Source organism: Heloderma suspectum, chromosome 11 (genome assembly GCF_057233095.1).
Source record: "Heloderma suspectum isolate Gila_16-S chromosome 11, 16-S_ref, whole genome shotgun sequence".
Taxonomy (NCBI): Eukaryota; Metazoa; Chordata; class Lepidosauria; order Squamata; family Helodermatidae; genus Heloderma; species Heloderma suspectum.
This window is the reverse complement of record NC_139468.1, coordinates 42,009,893-42,028,374: the sequence shown is the minus strand read 5'-3', so window position 1 is coordinate 42,028,374 and position 18,482 is coordinate 42,009,893. Positions and strand designations below refer to the sequence as shown.

The 18,482-nt window shown below is 48.5% G+C and overlaps 1 protein-coding gene across 1 annotated transcript in view; it reads right to left on the bottom strand.

Moving 5' to 3' along the window:
* Window positions 1-2,505: 2,505 nt before the first annotated feature.
* The window catches only part of NOX5 (NADPH oxidase 5), a 37,518-nt gene continuing 21,541 nt past the window's right edge, over window positions 2,506-18,482 (bottom strand). Inside the window, exons 4-16 of the mRNA XM_084816457.1 lie at window positions 18,084-18,318; window positions 15,279-15,432; window positions 13,361-13,536; window positions 12,607-12,789; window positions 12,286-12,418; window positions 11,579-11,730; window positions 11,062-11,169; window positions 9,141-9,185; window positions 7,268-7,392; window positions 6,865-6,949; window positions 6,665-6,764; window positions 5,878-6,044; window positions 2,506-2,637 (exon numbers count right to left, since the gene is read on the bottom strand). Of these exons, the coding sequence (XP_084672583.1) occupies window positions 2,506-2,637; window positions 5,878-6,044; window positions 6,665-6,764; window positions 6,865-6,949; window positions 7,268-7,392; window positions 9,141-9,185; window positions 11,062-11,169; window positions 11,579-11,730; window positions 12,286-12,418; window positions 12,607-12,789; window positions 13,361-13,536; window positions 15,279-15,432; window positions 18,084-18,318 (1,795 nt within the window). The remainder of the gene's footprint in view (window positions 2,638-5,877; window positions 6,045-6,664; window positions 6,765-6,864; window positions 6,950-7,267; window positions 7,393-9,140; window positions 9,186-11,061; window positions 11,170-11,578; window positions 11,731-12,285; window positions 12,419-12,606; window positions 12,790-13,360; window positions 13,537-15,278; window positions 15,433-18,083; window positions 18,319-18,482) is intronic.

The following is an 18,482-nucleotide window of genomic DNA, read 5'->3' as shown; positions in this document are numbered from 1 at the left end:
GTTGCAGCAGGAAGTTGCATTCATGGCCCTGGATGCCTTTCGGGAAGGGAGGAAGGGGCTTGTTTTGTTTATCTCAGAGGAGGAAAGGAAACATGGAGACCCAATGTTTCTCAACCACATGTCCAGGGTCCCCTTTATAACCTGGACCCCCTGGGCAATTCCGTCAGGATCTCTTACTTCCTTAAGAGTCCCACCTTCCTTCTTTTACTTTCCCCTTCCCAATAAAGTGAGGCTTAGGCGGGAGACATGGGGTGATTGGCACATCAGACACCTGGGTGTTAATCACAACAGTTTACTGGTAAGTTAAAGCAAGCAAATTACAACTAAAGGTATTTACAGAATAGAGCTGAGTGATACAAAAGGCATTAAGAGAAAATAATGGTTGCGAAAACACAAGTTCCTCTACCCTAGCTGCACTTAGACTTCTCCAGGCTGCTGCTGCTTGCTCTCTCTTCATGCTCTGGTCTTCCTCCCTCTCTAGTCAACATCTGCAGTTCCCTTTCTTTGAGGGCCCACCCTTTTGCTCAGGGCTCAGCAGGACTCATATGGGCCTCCCTACACCAGTTGCTGCAGGTGTGAGCAGCATTACTTTACACTTTTCCACAGTTTGTTCTTCCCACTGCAAATTGACCTTTTTGCATTGCTCAGTCATGACAGTTTTGCTCATAGACAGATCCTGGCTCATCTTTCCAGCCTGTCTGTTCCTTATTCCGCAGACCCGAAAATAAAATATGCTGTCTTTGTCAGTTCTATCAGTAAAACCCTAAATATTTTGGAGCGCCAAATTTCACCTTTGTCGGAACCCCAGAGTTACCACCATCTGTCAGGGCTCCCCTTCCGACCTGGACCCCCCTGAGCAACACCTTAAAGAAGCAAGAGATCCTTAAGGAGTTGCTCAGGGGTTCCAGGTCAGAAGGGGAGCTCTGACACCACATATGAGCTCTTGTCTGCTTTTGGGCTGCCGGGGTGAGGGTGCGTGGGAAGGATGCCATCTTTCACTTAGAGTGCCAGCTCTAAGGTCTCAGGTGAGGATCAGTGGGGCTTCTCCATTGATCCTCACCTCTGCATGGAGTTCTCTAAAATGCTTTGTATGTTGTTATCCTACCTGAATAATAAAAATGAGCCCCGTTTCTCTCCCCCACACCAGCTTTTGGTGTTCTTTTGACAGATCCACAGGATAGTCACTTGCAGTGGCAATACTTTTTAGGGTGCTCATGAACCAGCCACACATGATCTGAGTTGCACCCACAGCACCTTCTGTGCCTGCCATTGTAGGAGATCCTCTTAGGTCATGCCTTTCTCCTGCTGCCACCCTGCCGTGTTCCTCACCTTTAGCAAAACACGTGTTCATGCCCCTACGGAATTTGTTCTGCTGGGCCCAGCTAAGTTCCCTTATCCTTCTTGCATCATGTTCCCACTCTGGACACAACAGAGGAGACAGGTGTTGCACCTACACCAGGCTAAAATCCCGCAACTTTACTGGGTCTTTCTGCTTCTGTTTTAAATGCAGGATCATGTCAGACTCCCTTTCCACGCGCTTCCCTCCTGCTCCTCTTTTTCCTCTTATCTGCGTGTTCTATATGTTTCATTATACAGCCACTAGATGGCGCTGTGGTCTGGCTCCTCTTATTGCAGGATTTCCTCTTTTCACAATGGAACTCAATGCGCTGTAATTTGATAACTCATTATCTCTGATCTGCTTAAAAATGGAATAAAGGTCATTTAGTGTGGGAGATGCCCTGGAGGTTGAGGGCATCATCAAAAGGACTGGCAAACTTCCTTGAGTAACTAATGTCAATCGCAGGATAAAAGCCCCATGTGGAGAAGCCCAAGGTTGCTTTGTAGGGCAGGGGCGGGGAACCTCTTTCAGCCTGAGAGGCAAATTCCATTTTGGAGATGCTCTCAGGGTGGGCTGGGCCAAAGGCGAAAGGGGCAGGGCCAAAAATACCAGCAGATTTTAGCCTGAATTTCTTACTGCCAGTAACTCAACCTTAGGAGAGGCACTTCATCCTTTTTAGAAGGGGGGGGTTACAACAGCTGGAAAATCTGGCCAACTGGGGAACCCCAGAAGGCTAGATTTGGTCTCTCGGGCCTGAGGTGCCTCACCCCTGGTTTAGGGAAGGGCAACTCAGGCTAACTCTGCTCAGTTCAGGTTTATTTGCAAAGTATTCCTAATACATTATTTTAATGCGTTGTTTATTTATTTTTAATTGCAAAGCTTTAATATTATTATATTTTTATTTCTATACTTGGTATTATGCTTGCTCCCTTGGGTGGACTTGGTCTATAAAGGTGGCTTATGGGTATTTTAAACTAACTAACTTATGCTCTGTGGAGCTCTTGTACATTTCCCGGCATTAAAGCTACAGGAGAGGAGAGCAAAGCTACTTTCTGATATCTCAGTGGCTACTGAGTCAGAGAGCCAAGGACTGAGCCATCTACAAAGAAAGAAGCACACTGGACACCCCACACAGGCCTGCAGCCTTGGATCCTGGGGGAGGCCCCTTAGAAGTGTTCTTTGAAGAATCTGAAGCTGAATTCCTCGCAATGACCTTTGATGACCTTGGCAAGAGCTGGAGAGCCGCAGAAGAAGACGTGGACTTTCCCTTTCTTTTCTTTAGCCAGTTTCTGAAAGAGCTGGGAAACAGGGAGATGTAAGAGAAGAGCAGCAGCTGAAATGTACCTCCTTTTTCCAACCTTCTCTATAATAGCAGCAGAAAGTGGTGGCTTTGCCTTGGGGCTTCCCAAAAACCTCTTGAGACATCTTTTGAAGTTACATTTTTATGGCGCCCTTCCTCCAAGGAGTTCAGGAAGGCTTGCAAGTTTCTCCAGCCACCCACTGTATCCTCACAGTAACCCTGCGAGGTAGGTTAGGCTAAGAGAGAGTGAGGGAGAGTGAGCTTCCTAGCTGAGTGTGGATTTGAACCTGCATTTCCCCTGTTTAATCCAATACTCTAACCCATTTGTACCAATGGAAGCTGATCAGGACAACAGTGGAGGGCAAAGGGTTAACCCCCCTCATGCCAGGGTCCCAGTTCGGACTGGAGGTCCTGTACCTGCTATTTACTTTTTAAAAACATCAGCACAATTGTTTATTGCATGAATGCTGTTATGTGTAATTTGGCCCTTGACAGCAGTGAGAAAAATCACAGTAGCGATAAAACGAGAGTAATTACATTCCCTGGGAAAATAGGAAGGTCTTTGTAGGCACCTAAAAGATAACAGCATCAGAGCCAGATAAGCCTCTCTGGGGAACAAATTTAACAAATGGGGGCCACAAAGCCCTCTCCCCAGACATCCTCATCCCCACCTCAGATGTGGGGGGGAGACCAGGGCTGTGAAGCAGAACTAAACAAACATGCAGCTTGGAGTGGGAGAAGACAGTCCTCCCCCAGGTATCTGGGCCGCGAGCTGTGCAGGAATTTAAATACGAGATCCAGCACTTTGAATTGTTCTCAGAAACAGACCAGAAGCCAGCAGAGTTCTCCATGTTCCCAATGGCCAATCCTTACCCGCAGAATTTTGAACTAACTGCAGTTTCTGAACAATCTTCAAAGGCAGCCCCATATATGGCACATTGCAATAGTCTAATCTGGAGGTTACCAGTCCATAAATAACTCTGGCCAGGAAATCTCTATCCAGGTGGAGTTGCAATTGGTACATCAGCTTTGGCTGGTGAAAGGCGCCCTACACTTAGGGGTGTATGAACCCCACTCACCAATCCACTGGGGGGCGTCCGCTTGGGGGGGGAGGCAATTTGTCCTCCCCCCCCGGAATCCTCCCCAGCAAGGCCGCAGAGCCGCCGGCCAGGACCGGCCACAGCCAGACTTCCGGCTGCTGCTGGGCTGCAGCCGCAAATGGTGACATTTGTGTCCCTGCCTTAGGCCGTGATAGGCTATGTAAGTATTTACGCTACACCATTTGCAGCCCTGCTCTTTGCTGTGATAGACTACGTAAGTAGCCTATCACGGCCTAATGCAGGGATGCAAATGGCGGCTGCCACATCCGCCACCGCCGCCAGGTAGGTCCGTTCCGGGGGGGGGGACTTCGCAGGGTGGCGGGGGGGATTGCTCCATTCCACCACAGATTCTGGCGGGGGGGTGGATTCTAAAGAATCCAGCCTCACTGGAGTTTGGCGGAATTCTCCAACATCCCTACCTACACTGCCAAGGCCACTTTGGCCTCTAGTGACAATGTTGGGTCACGAGCTTCTTCAGAATGGGAGCCTAATCCTTTAAGGGGAGTGCAACCCCCTCCAGAACACGTGGAACACCAAACCCTCTACCAACAGGACTTCTGACTTGTCAGGAGGACCAACCCCTCATCTAATCCATTACTGATTCCAAGCACTGGTTTAGGGCTTCCACTGCCTTATCTGAGTCCAATGTAAAAGAGCTGAGGGTTATTCGTTGATGACATCCAACTCCAAACCCCAAGATGACCCCCCTCAGTGATTTCATGTAGATCGTTTACCTTATGAACTCACTTTCTTGTTAGAAACATAAAAGGTAAAGGTAAAGGTGTCCCCGACCAGTCGTGTCCGACTCTAGGGTGTGATGCTCATCTCCATTTCTAAGCTGAAGAGCCAGCGCTGTCCGAAGACGCTTCCATGGTCATGTGGCTGGTATGACTGAACACCGAGGTGCACGGAACGCTGTTACCTTTCCCGCCGAGGCGGTACCTATTTATCTACTTGCAATTTCTTCCTTTCCAACTGCTAGGTTGGCAGGAGCTGGGACTGAAGATGGGAGCTCATTCTGTCACGTGGCACTCGGTCTCGAACTGCTGTCCTGCCGACCTTCTGGTCTGCAGTTCAGCGTCTTAACCACTAACCCACCATGGCCCGCAAAGGAAAGGTTCCTCCTGTGCAAGCACCAGGTCATTACTGACCCCTAGAGGGACGCCGCTTGCACTAGCGTTTTTGTGGCAGACTGTAGCGGGGTGGTTTGCCATTGCCTTCCCCAGTCGTGACTACCTTTCTCCCAGCAAGCTGGGTCCTCATTTTACCGACCTCGGAAGGATGGAAGGCTGAGTCGACCTAAGCTGGCTACCTGAGACCCAGCTTCCGCTGGGATCGAACTCAGGTCGTGGGGAGAGCTTCGGTTGCTATACAGCCGCCTACCACTCTGCGCCACACGAGGCTCTGTTATGAAACATACAGATCCATAATAATGGTTAATTATAGATAATGAAATTATTGACCTATAATTTCCCTTTCTTGGAAAACCTCAGTATCCCTCAGCATGCGGGCTAGAAAAGATACATTTCGCCCAGTGAGAAGCGGGCTGGAAGAGATGGGCAGAGGAGTCAGCACTGGGTTTTACTGACAGACAGCCCACTTACGAGCTGAGTGGTATAAATCCAAACAGGAAAAAGGAGGAGCGATGCTAAAAGGACAAAAAGCCACAAAAGGGGGAGAAGCCTCCAAGTGGGAGGATGCTATCTTACACATAGGGCGCCCAATGCATTTCTACGTATCATCTGCCTCAAGAGCGAGATACTCCACTTATTGTAGCAGTCAACTACAACAGTCAACCCAGTCAACTACAGCTTTGAGGAAGGATCCGTGGAGAAAGGAGTGCATGGAAATCTGGAGGACCCACCATCGCTGGGACGGAAAGAGCTGGAGGCCTACTGGAAGTGGGCCTCTCAGAACACTGCTGGATTCCCAAGACTACTTATTTTGGTGTCACCAGCAGCAGATGGACAAACATTATCCACCTTTCTCAAAGAGTATCACAGCCAATCTGTGCCTTTCATTTCTGAAATACTGAACTGGAATCTGTACTAAGATCTGAAAGAGCAGCCCGTACCTTGGCCATAGCTAAAAAAAACAGTGCTTGTGCATTATCTTTAAAAGAGTGTTGTGAAGCTTACCTTGTTCCAGTCTGGGCGTCCTGGCTGGGTTCTGGTCTTGAGGCCTGTTATGGAGTCTTTCTTTTCTTTTTTTGCAAGTAGATCTAATGCCATCTGCAGGCCAATAGCCTTCATGTCATTCTTGTTGAGCGCTGAGGTCATGTACAAATGCATCTCCAGGAAGCGATCTACGTATTGGAAGAATATTAGGGTGGGTGGGGGATTCAAGGGGACACTTTTCACGTGTTCATGGCCCCCTTCTGCCACCTGCATATTCAGCACTCATGTGAAGGGGCTCTACACAAGTATCAAGATGTATGCACAGAGCTCCTCTATATAAGGCCCCGGATCTCTACTCACGTGAAGAAATGCATGCTGGTATGCACATTAGAGCACTGCCACCTTCTCACACATGCTGAATGCATGGAGAGCACTGTGTGTGTGTATGTGTGTGTGTGTATGATCCTCAGGAGTATTGAGGTGGGGTGGGGGGAAGGAATGCTTGGGATGATAATCTCCACACGCACACACCCCAGTTTTGGTATTTCAAATAAATTTCAGCATGGAAAAGTCTGGATGGTGGAAGGGGAAACACCATATCAAGAGCCAGTTGAGATTCGATGGTGCACCACTGATGGTGGAGAAAAAAATTCTTGTGTATGGATTAAGCCCAGTTTCCTGGCAAATATCCCCATCTCATGGTTTGGCCACTTTGGAAGTTTCAGGAAGTACCATTCTGGTTCACCCACTGGAATATGTTCAGTTCGGGACACAGATAAACAAAGACGAGGACAGATGCGTCACCTACCACTGGGATCTTCATTGGCCTGATTGGTTTCCAGCTGGGTAAGCAGGCTTACAAACCACTCAAAGGATTTTTGGTCTCGATTGATCCAAATGAAGTCAACCTGAAGACAAGAAGGTTTTATTTTCTTCTGTAAGCTGTCTTCATAACCCAAATATTGTTTCATGAGAACTTCGAAGCCATAGTTGAAAGCATCATCTCACCTTCTGGAGTTTCATGTTCTCATTTGTAAGGTTCTCACCCGAAATGTGGCCCTGGCAGAAGGAGGTTTGCTTTTGCATACGATATCTAGGTGGGGAGAAATCCAGGGCATCTCTGAAAATGAGCAGAAGCAACAGCCGCTTTTCCACACCTTTTTTACCAGCTGGCATTAAAATACCACCAGAAATGGCCATTGCTTATTATTGTGAAAGTTCAACAACGAAGTTTGAAACTTGCAACTAATTTTTAAATGTGTGCATATATTTTATTGGAATAGTATCTTGGGAAACAATATGCAAGCTTAATTATACTACCTTTTTAAACAGAGAAGTTGACGCTAAAGAAGAGGAAAATGCAGATTCAGAAGTTTGCTGGAGAGTTTAATGTAATTTGTTCCAGACCAACCTGAACATGATGCTTTGCAAAATGGAGGCAAAGGGAGTGATCCCTATTCCTGCCCCTATCAAGACTGCATGCTCTGAAGTGAAGATTCTTCGTGTGGGAGTCCCGTAAGGACCATCAATGTAACACTGAGGAGATGGGAGAAAACAGCACAGGACTGATTTGAATCTGCTCTTTGCAAAGCTGGTTTACTATATTTTGATTCAACCTTGGAGACGGTAGATAGGTTAACTGGGCCTTCAGTAGCCAATCTTTTTAGAAGTATGGAATTCAGAATGCGGGGGGGGGGGGGTGTTCAGAAAATGAACTCCCACTACTGCTTTGGCTATTGGGCGGGTACATAAATACATATGTAAATAAATACATAAAAAGGTAAAGGTGTCCCCAACCAGTCGTGTCCGACTCTAGGGTGCGGTGCTCATCCCCGTTTCTAAGCCGAAGAGCCAGCGCTGTCCGAAGACGCTTCCGTGGTCATGTGGCCGGCATGGCTGAACACCGAGGTGCACGGAACGCTGTTACCTTTCCCGCCAAAGCGGTACCTATTTATCTACTTGCAGTTTCTTGCTTTCGAACTGCTAGGTTGGCAGGAGCTGGGACTGAAGACGGGAGCTCGCTCCGTCACGCGGCACTCGGGTCTCGAACTGCTGACCTGCCGACCTTCCGGTCTGCAGTTCAGCGTCTTAACCACTAAGCCACTGCGGCCCCTAAATAAATAAATAAATACATACATACATACATACATACATGCATACTGTTTGAAATGCCTCACTCAATATGAGCCCAGCCAGAACCTTCTGAATTTAGGCTGGGCTTGCATAGGGCCCCTGCTTTTGCCACTGGCCACCCTCCTCCCCTGTTTCATGCCTGTTTGCAGCCATTGTTTCCCCATCTGCTGCTGTTCTGGTGCCATCTTTTTCCTTGAAAGGCCAGTCTTCTTCCAGCCAATCAGGGAACATGAAGCACACATGAAGATGTTGTGGCACCATGTAGCCAGCCAGATTTGGCTACATGATGATATTACTGAGGGAAAACAAAGCTTCCCCACTGCTCTCCATCTGAATAGTGAGGGGAATGAATCCTCATTGCCCAGGCAAACAGGCCATTCATCAGACTTTCGTCAGACTATCTGTTCCATTTCCTGCCAGAGATGTGTGGCAAAACCTTGGTCCTGAACTGGTTCTAATCTTACATTGTTACATAGGGCTAGCTAGGGCACCATGTGAATTATCAGAATGCACATCCCACTGAAAGTAATGCAGGGCAGCTGGAGAACGTTTGTATTTGGATATTGTATCTGGCTTCCCAGGTTGTCCAACCTCACCGTATCACTTCAAAGGGTTTTGCACTCAGTTGCTCATCCCTGCTCCCATCTTGCCCCAGCTAGTCCACTATGCATGACTGGAGTAGAGCAAGAGTTGTATCTGCAACAGGGACACTTCCTCTTCCCCTACACCTGGCCCCTTGCAAATAGCTTTGCACCCTTTGGCAAAGGGGTCTGAAAACTTGCCCAAATGTGAGGGAGGAAGGAAGGAATGTTCTCAAAAAGCACTCCCCGCCCGCTGTTTTGGCTCAGCACCATTTGACACGAACTCTGGGGTTTCTCATAGACAAGCTCTGGTTTTCTCAGTGTGGACGGTCCCAGGCAGCTTCTGCCGATGCTCAGGTCAGGCTCTACCCCTTTTCTAAAGCATGATTCTGAATTCCCTCGCCTCCACTGCTACCCGGTGACACGCCCCAAACTGCCCCCCTGACCTAGCCATCGAATGTCTACTGCAAACTCTCGGGGGCAGGGAGGCGTCCGTGCTACATACATACAACTCCTAGCACATGCGCTGCTGGCGCCAGAGAAACGTCAAAGGGCAGCATCAGATCTTACCTTGATGTTACAGAGCCTCCGATTGTCACCAGGCCTGCCAGAAATCTGTTACACAAGACTACCACGTTAGCAAAAGGTCCATCATACCCACTGAAAAAACAAGTCCTAAATACCCACTAATTCAGCTTTTACAAGCAGCCTTGAGAACAAGTTCTAGAATCAAAGAACTTTGGGATGCATTGGGCAGAATCTGCCAGGGCTGCGAAGAGGAGGAAACGGCCAGGTTGTTTTATCGGGAACCAGCTGCTCACAAGCCATCAGCAAAAGTGCCGGAGCAGATGGCGTGTTGGGGGATGTGCCCATGAGCTCTCCTGGTGGCCCCACTCACCCTTTCCCGCCTGCTGCTCGTGTGCTCCAACCCCCCTGCGTAAGAAGATAACACAGACGCGGTGCTTCACAACCGTCTGCAGCTAGACTCAGTGACCAGCTTTGCACTAATGCATGAGTTGCAAAGAAAAGCCCCATTTACACACGGGGCTGGGTGGACTTGCCACGGTGCGCTGGCGTGCAACACTCCATTTCAATAGCACTGGCAGCAGAGAAATTCACTGTGACCTAGACCTGAGGAAAGAGTCCCTGATATCTAGCACATGCCTTTTGGCAGCCACAGAGAGAAACAGAGGGAGAGAGAAACTCATCAGAAAAGGCAGGGTGGGGCGCAGAGGGGGGGCTGATGAGCTCTTGAATCTTTAGTGGCTGCCACTCTCCCTGTGACAGAACTGATGTCCTGGAACTTTTTCCTATCAGGTTTTTGTCACATTGCTAAATAAAGCTCTCAGGCTTCCTCCAGTTACTGTAATTTATGCCCAGTTCCTAGTTTAGGGTTCTTTTAAGGAGAGCACAACCCTTTGTTTATAGTTGTGGCTGCTGGTTGACCGTCCTTTGCTGAGCTGATTGCTTGCTGGTGGTCAAGCCTGACCAGGGTCCACGTTCCCTCAACGGCAGCCAAGGACTGCAGATGTTTCCCTAAAGGGGCAATTCACCTGCCGGGTAGGGGTCTGGGACCAATGCTGGGGGCTGGGGGGAGGGGGCCATCGCAGTTTTGCGTGTTGAGCAGCGCGCTGTGAGTTTAGCTGGACCGGAAGAAGCCGCCTGGGGCCACCTCGGGAGCTGGCTGGAGGCTTTTCTGCCTGCTCAGCTTTGCTTGTACCTCTGTAATAATGGAAGAGGATGTCTGTCTCTCTGCACCAGAGTGCCAAGACAATAAGCCCATCCACCCGAAACTCGGCACGCGCACCAAGAGGAGCCTAAGGGCGTGCACCTCAGGGTGCTTTGCTTCTAAATCACACGAATGCCTTCCAATTAATGCGAAGGCGCCTGTGTGTTTGAGGCTTGCGTGCCGCCTTCAGCCACCAGGCGCAGACTTCGCCAACCCGCCCATCGCTCTGCAGCGGACAGTCTGAGGCCAGGCCAGCTGGGGGCCCCGCTGCACGCCTGCCCCCTGCCCCTGCCGCGGGGCAGCCCCCCGGGGAATGGAGTGCACAGGCCCCTCCCTCAGGTGCACCACGGCGGGGCCATGCCCGTAGCTGCCAGCGGGCTTCACCCAGCCAGGGCAGGAGCAACGTGTCCAACCCTGGCAGCTGAGTAGCATTACTCGAAGGCTTCACTGTATCTCGCTAAGGGCTACTCCAACCCGTATGAAGCCGGATTTGTTCACTAGTTTGTCAATAAAACCGCTATTACTAGGATACCCTGAGGCTCTAGCGCTCTCCCATCCAAGGAAACAGCCCAGTCATTCTGCCCCTGGACTTCTCACTGCCCAGGGAAGTGGCTGGTGGGCAACATGGGCCAGAGATGCCTTCCTAGGGGGGGCACGCCTCTTGAGGAGGGACAAGCACATTCTTGCCAGGAGAGACAAGGCCTTTCCTCTTCTCGATGGCATGTTCACCTCCTCATGGTCGCCGGCCATGCTGACGCTTGCAGTCCCCCAGCTAGGGTAACGGGTGGGTGTGTAAGATAAGATCTCAACCATCTCATCCGCACCGGTGGCCACCGGCTGGTCCAGATCAGAGGAGCCAAAGAGACATTTCTGAAACAAACATTCAAGGAGATGCCCTGGTGAGCTGCAGGGTCCCAGTCTGCAGCCACCTTTGCCTCATCCTTGCTTCCTCTCTGCTTTGTCTGGCTTTGCCCCCACACCCACTGCAAGAACAGCTGGTCCCCTGGGGTCACTCATGCAATCAAATCACAAATTGCAAAAAAAGCTCCGCATGGATTCCTCTTGCTTGCTTCCCCTAGTTGGATACACATAACCAGTAAAAGTTCAAGGGAGTTCATCTCTCTCATACACATGGCCCCATCTCCCAGGTGTTCTGTGCATCTAGTGTATGCAAAGAATGTAGCTTAAAATCAACCCATTAAAAACAGCAGCAGCAACACGAAGGCCAGAGGAGACTCCACAATAATGGGAATGGCCCCTCATATTTTAAACTACAAACCTGCACCCATTTCTGGGTCCTGTTTTTGTTCCTTGGATTTCCGACCACCAGCAATTCAGGCTTATGTTCAGGAAGTTCACGATGATGCCAGAAGTATTCGTATAACCTGTTGGTCCACTGACCCAGGGACCGGATATGCAGCCAGATGGTCCCTTTGGAGAGAGGGCAGAACACTGTCCAGTTAAGGCAAGCCTCTTGGCCATCCTGTCTGATTTGAGCCATTAGCTTGGAGCAAAACTACCTCATAGGAAGAAATGGATCAAGGCAGCAGTCCCCAAATTAGCAGGCAGGAACTTATCACTATCTTACAGTAGTGGGGGGGCTGGGGCGGTGCTGCCAGGATTTTAGTGGGGCAAGGTGGGGCTGGAGACATTAGGAAAGAGATTAAGTCTGAACCTTCTTAAGCTTGAGGTCTGAGCTTTGCATCCTTTCAGACCTCTATTACTGTAACCTTGCTGTTGAAAAAAGGAGCAACAAAACCCAGTGTTAATTACATAACACGTACAAACCCATCAAAGATCAGTTTGGGCCACAGAAATGGCATTAGGCAATTTGCAAAATGTCTTGCAAGAGCCCTGGTGCCCTCTGATCTATCACCCTCCTTCTGCCTTGTTTGGCACACGGCAGCAACAGACTGCCAGCCTCTCAAGACTTCCTCACCATTTATGCCTTTCAACCCCAGGTCAGGCTGCTAGAGGGTGGTCTACCTGACTGCTCTGGAGCACTGCTGATGGTGAATGGATGCCATTCATACTTAGCTATGACCGGGATATTCAGGTATACATAGTCACCAGGTTTGTAGTGGAAAAACTGAGGCCTCTTAATCACCAAATGAGTCACCTGGATTAAAAATAAGAAAGAAAAAAGAGCACACATGTGAAGAGGAGGCACATGGTCACACACGGTAATGCCATGTTTGCAGATGATCTGGAAAGTGAAGTCCTGGCTCTTACTCCCACTTCCACCCTCATCAGCAAATTGCATACATTTATACATTTTCCCTTTTACCTCATCATTTGGGAACAAACCTTTGAAGGCAAGAGGTTGATTTCCACTATGTGCAGCCCTCCGACATGTGACAATGCAACACCAAAGATCTTCTCTAAGAGGAACAGAAATCCAGGCACTACAAACCACTTCCAAAAATTAGGACCGTGGACAATTAACAAAGCCCAGATGAAGATATAAGAAAGGTGAGTCCAATAGAAAACCTGCTGGTTACAAAGAAGAGCATCTTATTGGAGAAATCAAGAAACTCTTTTGAATGATAGTTAAAATCATCCAAATACCCGGAGAACACATCAATAATTTAAAATAACTGAAAAAAGCTAAAATAGGATCACACACAAGTAGTGATCATACACACACTTTTAAAAGCTTCCTCTGTGCAGAATGTGTAGGAGAGGTAGCAAAAGGCAGTACTGCATTTCTAAAATGAGAAGTGCTAGAGCTCAAGCTGATCCAGGTGTAGTGACTTTCACCATTAAAGCCCTTCCTCTAGTCCCAGGGCACATGAGAACAGCTTGCGTTTTCTCAGTAGTGAAGGAAAGGCACTCTGTTCATGTTCAGAGCCATATTTCTTTACTACTACAACTAGAAGTATTAACATGATTGGTGTCATCATCATTAACATCATTCCAGGGCTGAGCCCTGGCACCGTGAACGCGCACCGCACCGGGAGGAGACTTGTTGTGCACAGACACATTCGTTTAGTTTGCTTGGTGCTACTCGAAAGAGAATCTAAGTAAACAAAAGAAACGAGGAAGAAGCCAATCACCTCACCTCAAAATGGCCGCTCTTGCGGACAAAAGTGCTGGAGCAGACAAGCATCAGGCAGACGAGGAGCTGCAGCACAAGGCCTGTGATGGAGGCGGCTCCACAAATCCAGCCAATCCCAGGCCGAGTAGTGAGCAGGTATTCCCAAAGGTGATAGCTGCCTTTGGTCCCAGACATTCTCACTACAGGGGAGAGAAAGGTCGGATGAGCAAGTTCCAGGCATGCGCGGGGGAAGCACCCCGGTACAAATCTCCTGCATGATGGTTTGAGCCATGGAACACTAACAGGTAGAAAAGGGGCTTATAAGGAGCTGGACATTAATTCCTGCTGAACAGAGACGGCCATCAGGTCTTGCAGCCAAATTCTTGTGAGCTCTGCCTTTGTTACCACACACGCACTGTAATTCCCGTTCCTCGCTTCAAGGGACATAGCACTTTTTTCTGTGTGAACATCCTGCTGTGTTCTGTCCACATCAGTGGGCATGACATAGGTGTGTGAGCAAGGAAGGGCCTTGGGCATAGCACCTTTTCTACCCTTTTTAAAATAACCATTTAAAATTTGAGTTAAAACACTTTGTTATTTAAGTGCTATTGAACAGTTACTTCAGTAACTAAAAAAAACATGTAATGTGTTTTAGAGCAAATTATAACATTGTGTGTGGGGAACACACTGATAAAATAGCACCAGCCAGTAAGACTACAACAGACTACAGCAGTTTATATGAGAGAGAGAGAGAGATTGAGAGAGAGGTGTAAAGCAGCACAACAGCAAAGCAACAAAGAGGCTCTGGATCCACTGTGGATGCCATCCGTCTTCAGTGAAAATATATAAAACAGATAGTACAGAGTACTTCCAAAACCATGCCTCTTTTTTTTTTTTTTTTTAAGGTGGAATGCATGACACCTGTGGAGACTGTACTATTATTCTGGGTTTTTTTAAGTCCCGTTTTCTGTACTCTGAGAAAAGCTGGAAGAACCACACAAAAAATACAAGAGAACGATGGCTGGATGACAACAGCATGCAGATGCCCCATAAAAAGTGAGTGAACAAAATGTAGCTATTCAAGACTAAACACCTAGTGTGGAAGTGCCACAGTGTGCAGTTTGCCCTTAAGATCTGAAACTTACTTTGACTGGCAAATCCTCAGCTTCAGATTTAGAATGCATGACAACAATCTGGGGGAGCTCCTTGGGCCACCTTTGTTGCTAGAGGCACTGGTTGCTTCTGTGGCACAGGGTCCAGGTTAAACTGGTTTGCCAGCCGCGATCCTACCTGGAGAGAGCCTGGCCTCGGTCACCTGAGCTCTGGTGATCCCCCCGCCCCCCGGTAGAGTCCTGTAAAGCGCTATACGTGTGACTGCCTTCAAAGACTGTTCAGAAACTACAGTTCGCACAGAATGCAGCCACTAGATTGCTAACTGGGACTGGGTGTCATGATCTTATTACCCCTGTGCTATGCCAACTGCACTGGCTCCTAGTCCATTTCCGGGCCCAATTCAAAGTGCTGGTTTTGACCTTTAAAGCCCTTCCGGGCACTTGTCTCCACCCACACTGGCACATGTATTAAGAAATGTCATGGAAGGCCTCCTGGGGACAGGGCACCACGTGAGGTGAGTTGGGAGGCTACTGAGGGCAGACCTGCCAGGTGGTGGCCCCCCAGCTGGGGAATACTCTTCCCATAGAGGGTCACCTGGTGCCTGCTTTATTATCCTTTTGTTGCCTGGCAAAGACATTTTCCTGAGCTTTTAAGATCCAATTGTGATCCTTTTGACTGTTTAATGTTGCTTTTATAATTTTATGGCTTTTCACTTACTTTTTTTTTGTATTTACATTTTAATTGTTTCATTCTCTTTGTAAACTGCCCTGGTAATATGACTGAAGGACAGTATAAAATATGTATAATAAATAAATAAACTGGCACTTACCGAAGTTGGCCATGTGAGCCCCTGTGTGAACCACAGTTAGGGCCACAACAGTGTAGCCCATCAACTGGTGCAGAATGACATTCTGGTCTAGAGGCAGAACTCTGGCTACCCATGTAGCCCGTAACCACGTCAGACATCGGCGCAACATCAGCATCTCGAAGGAAAAAGAAAATAACTGCCGAATTCATTTGGGGAACCACCATCTTCTAGAATGTAGGTGTCCTGCAAGCAGAATTAGGGAGTCTTGCAGTTGCTGAACTTGGATTTTACCCCTTTTGTATCCTCAATTTTTTTCTCAAGACTTTACAGAACTTTGGATATTTTTAAAATTAGAATTCCATGTTTCAAAACTCAGAAAAATGAGGAAGTCAGGATATAAAAGCCTACCAGAAGTGCTAACTGAAGGTAGATCTCCATGTCTGTAACAGGATCAGTTTTTGACATGTTTTAGAAGGTTCATGAAGAAAGGTATTCTGTTCCCTGCTTTGCTGTCTCCTATCCTTTGGGACTAATATGGCAACCACTGTCTACTGAACAGCAGACACAATGGGCATCTCCACACCAGCCTAAAATCCAGCATTTAAAATGGGGCTTCCTGCTTCCGTTTTAAATGCAGGATCACGACGACTCCCTTTTTCACTGGCTTCCTTCCCCCCCTTCTCCCCGTATCTGAGTCTTCCATTATCTTTCATTGATCTCGCTCCTCTTCTTTACACTTTTACTCTTTTCACGGAGCAAACTGAAGTGGAACGCAATGGGGTAATTTTATAGCTAATTATTGGCGATCTATTTAAAAATGGAACAAAGGGCATTTAGTGCAGGAAACGCCTTGAATGATCACAGTGTCATGTAAAGAGCCCGCAAACTTCCGTGAAGGAGCAATCTCAATCGCAGGATAAAAGCTCCGTGTGAAGGAGCCCAAAGAATGGAGTTTAGATCTTGAGATTCATGGAACACAGATGGGGGAGAAGGAGAAGCTAGGTCAAGAAGGCTAGGAGTGGATTCGCCATGTTCAGAGACAGTGAAGGCCAGGGCTGACTCCAGAAAAACTAATCTGGGGGAGGCAAAGGGGTGGCAAAGACCATTATTCAGGTAGCAAGAATTTAACACATGCTGTGTAGGACTTAATGCAGTGCAATGGAAAGCTGAGGGAGCAAATGGGATTGTGGGAAATATTTGTAGGGAGTGCCCAATGGCCCTGGGAGCCACCCCTTGTAAGGGCACACCTGCAGGGTAAACGTCAGTTTTATATGCTTAACTGTGCTGGCTCCCGAATCCTGGTAACTGTAGTGCTTAGAGTTCTCTTTTAGTGATCCCTGTTCTTCAGTGCTGGGCCATAACAGTCTAAAACCATGAAAACATGATAAACCCATTTCAGCAGCAGCCATTTACAGCCTTATATAGCATTCTGTTAAAAGCTCAGTCACCAAAGGCTTTTGGAAAAGAAGATCTTACAACTTCTCCAAAAAGCCGCCAAGGAAGAACAACTCTGGATCTCTTTGGGGTGGTCCTTCCATGGCCTCGGAGCAATGGCCATGAAGTTTCTGCAGCTTCTTGCCACAGCTGTCCTCATTTCAAGTGCCATAGGAGCAGGACCCAACCTACAGACTGTGGCGGGACTCATATGGGGAAAGATGGTGGGCAACTTGAAATCCTCCAGATGTTTTGGCCTACAACTCTCACCAGCCCTAGCCAGCGCAGTGAATGGTGATGGATCGTGGGAGTTGCAGATCAAAACATCTGGAAGGCCTAACACTGCCCAGCTCTGCTCGACGGCAAATGGGTCCAAGGGTGCGAAAAGTGTGAAGTGGTTTTAAAGATAAGAGCCTACACAGCTTCAACTGGGCCTTGGCCACCCTCACAGGACTAGAGCGTGGCTATTAAGCCGATTTACAAGCCGATTGCCAATTAAGGCAATTTACAAAGGGAATGGCTGTCAAACCAATGTATGTCTGTGGTGAAAATATGTCCCAGCTCCGTTTCTGATCAGCTTATGAGCAGCTGCTTACTGAGGCAGACCACTGGCCCATTCAGTCTGCTATTATCTGCGCCAACTGGCAGCGGGTCTTGGGGGCCTCCCTGAAATCCTCTGGAGGTGCGAGGGAACCTCTGTGTGCAAAGTGTGTGCAAAGCTGCCTCTCAGCCTGGAGAACCACCCAGTGGCTACCACCATCTTGCCCTGATTCTGGGTGTGAGGTAATTGCCAGAAACACGGTTCTAGGTAGGTGAATCTATGTATCTCAAATATTGTTTGAGGGCCATGGATGCAGCATACCGAACCCACAGTAGGCGAGACATGACTGTTGAACTCTGCAAGCAGGACCTACAGCAAAGTGCCCCTGTCCAGGGTTCTGGCCAGCTACTGTCGTGCCCTCCTCCAAGATATGCCATCCCACCCCCACCCCATTTTTCTTTTCCAACCCACATGCAACATTCTGTGACTACTGAGCGTGCTCAGTCCTCGTGGGGCTTTTCTTTTTGTTGCTGTTTTCGCCCTTTTAGGTTGTTCTTTTAAACCTCTGTTGTACTTCTGCAAACCTTGGAATACCCCCAAGCATGCTGATATGATTATCTCCTTTATTACTCAGTGGCCCCGATCCTGTGGCACCCACCACTGGGTTCACAATTAGAGGGAGTTATTTTATGAGCTTTAAGAAAGAGTGTGGAATATGGAGTTAAACATTTTGGCCTGGATCTCCTGATTAATCACTGTTCTTGTCTTGCCTTTCTGCTGGACCTCTGCTCTGACCCACCGTGGCCACCCCTTCACTCTCACGTATCGGATGTGTCCCATTACATACTCACCACTATAAATGCACAGTGGAAGTTCAGGCACTGCCCACAACCTTTTGCCAGGATGATCCAGATGCCAGAGCCAACATGCTTCAGTGCTGCGAAGGTGAAGAGGAGGATGTTCACACACACATAGCTGCCCAGGAAAAGAAGTTTGCTCCTGTTGTTGTGCCAATAGGCTGGGCTCAGGTAGCGTGGTGCATGACACTTCCGCGGAGCTGCGGGGGGCTTCAACCAGCTCGCAGCACTGTGAGAGGGGAGAGAGGAGCCCATGAGGCATATGTGGCCCGCCTATCACCAGCTCTTTGGCAACTAGAGCAATACTGGATGGGCCCAGCAGTTCACAACTGTGCCATGCCCCATACAGCTGGCAGCTGCTCACGACCACTTAGTGGATAAAAGCCAGGCTTA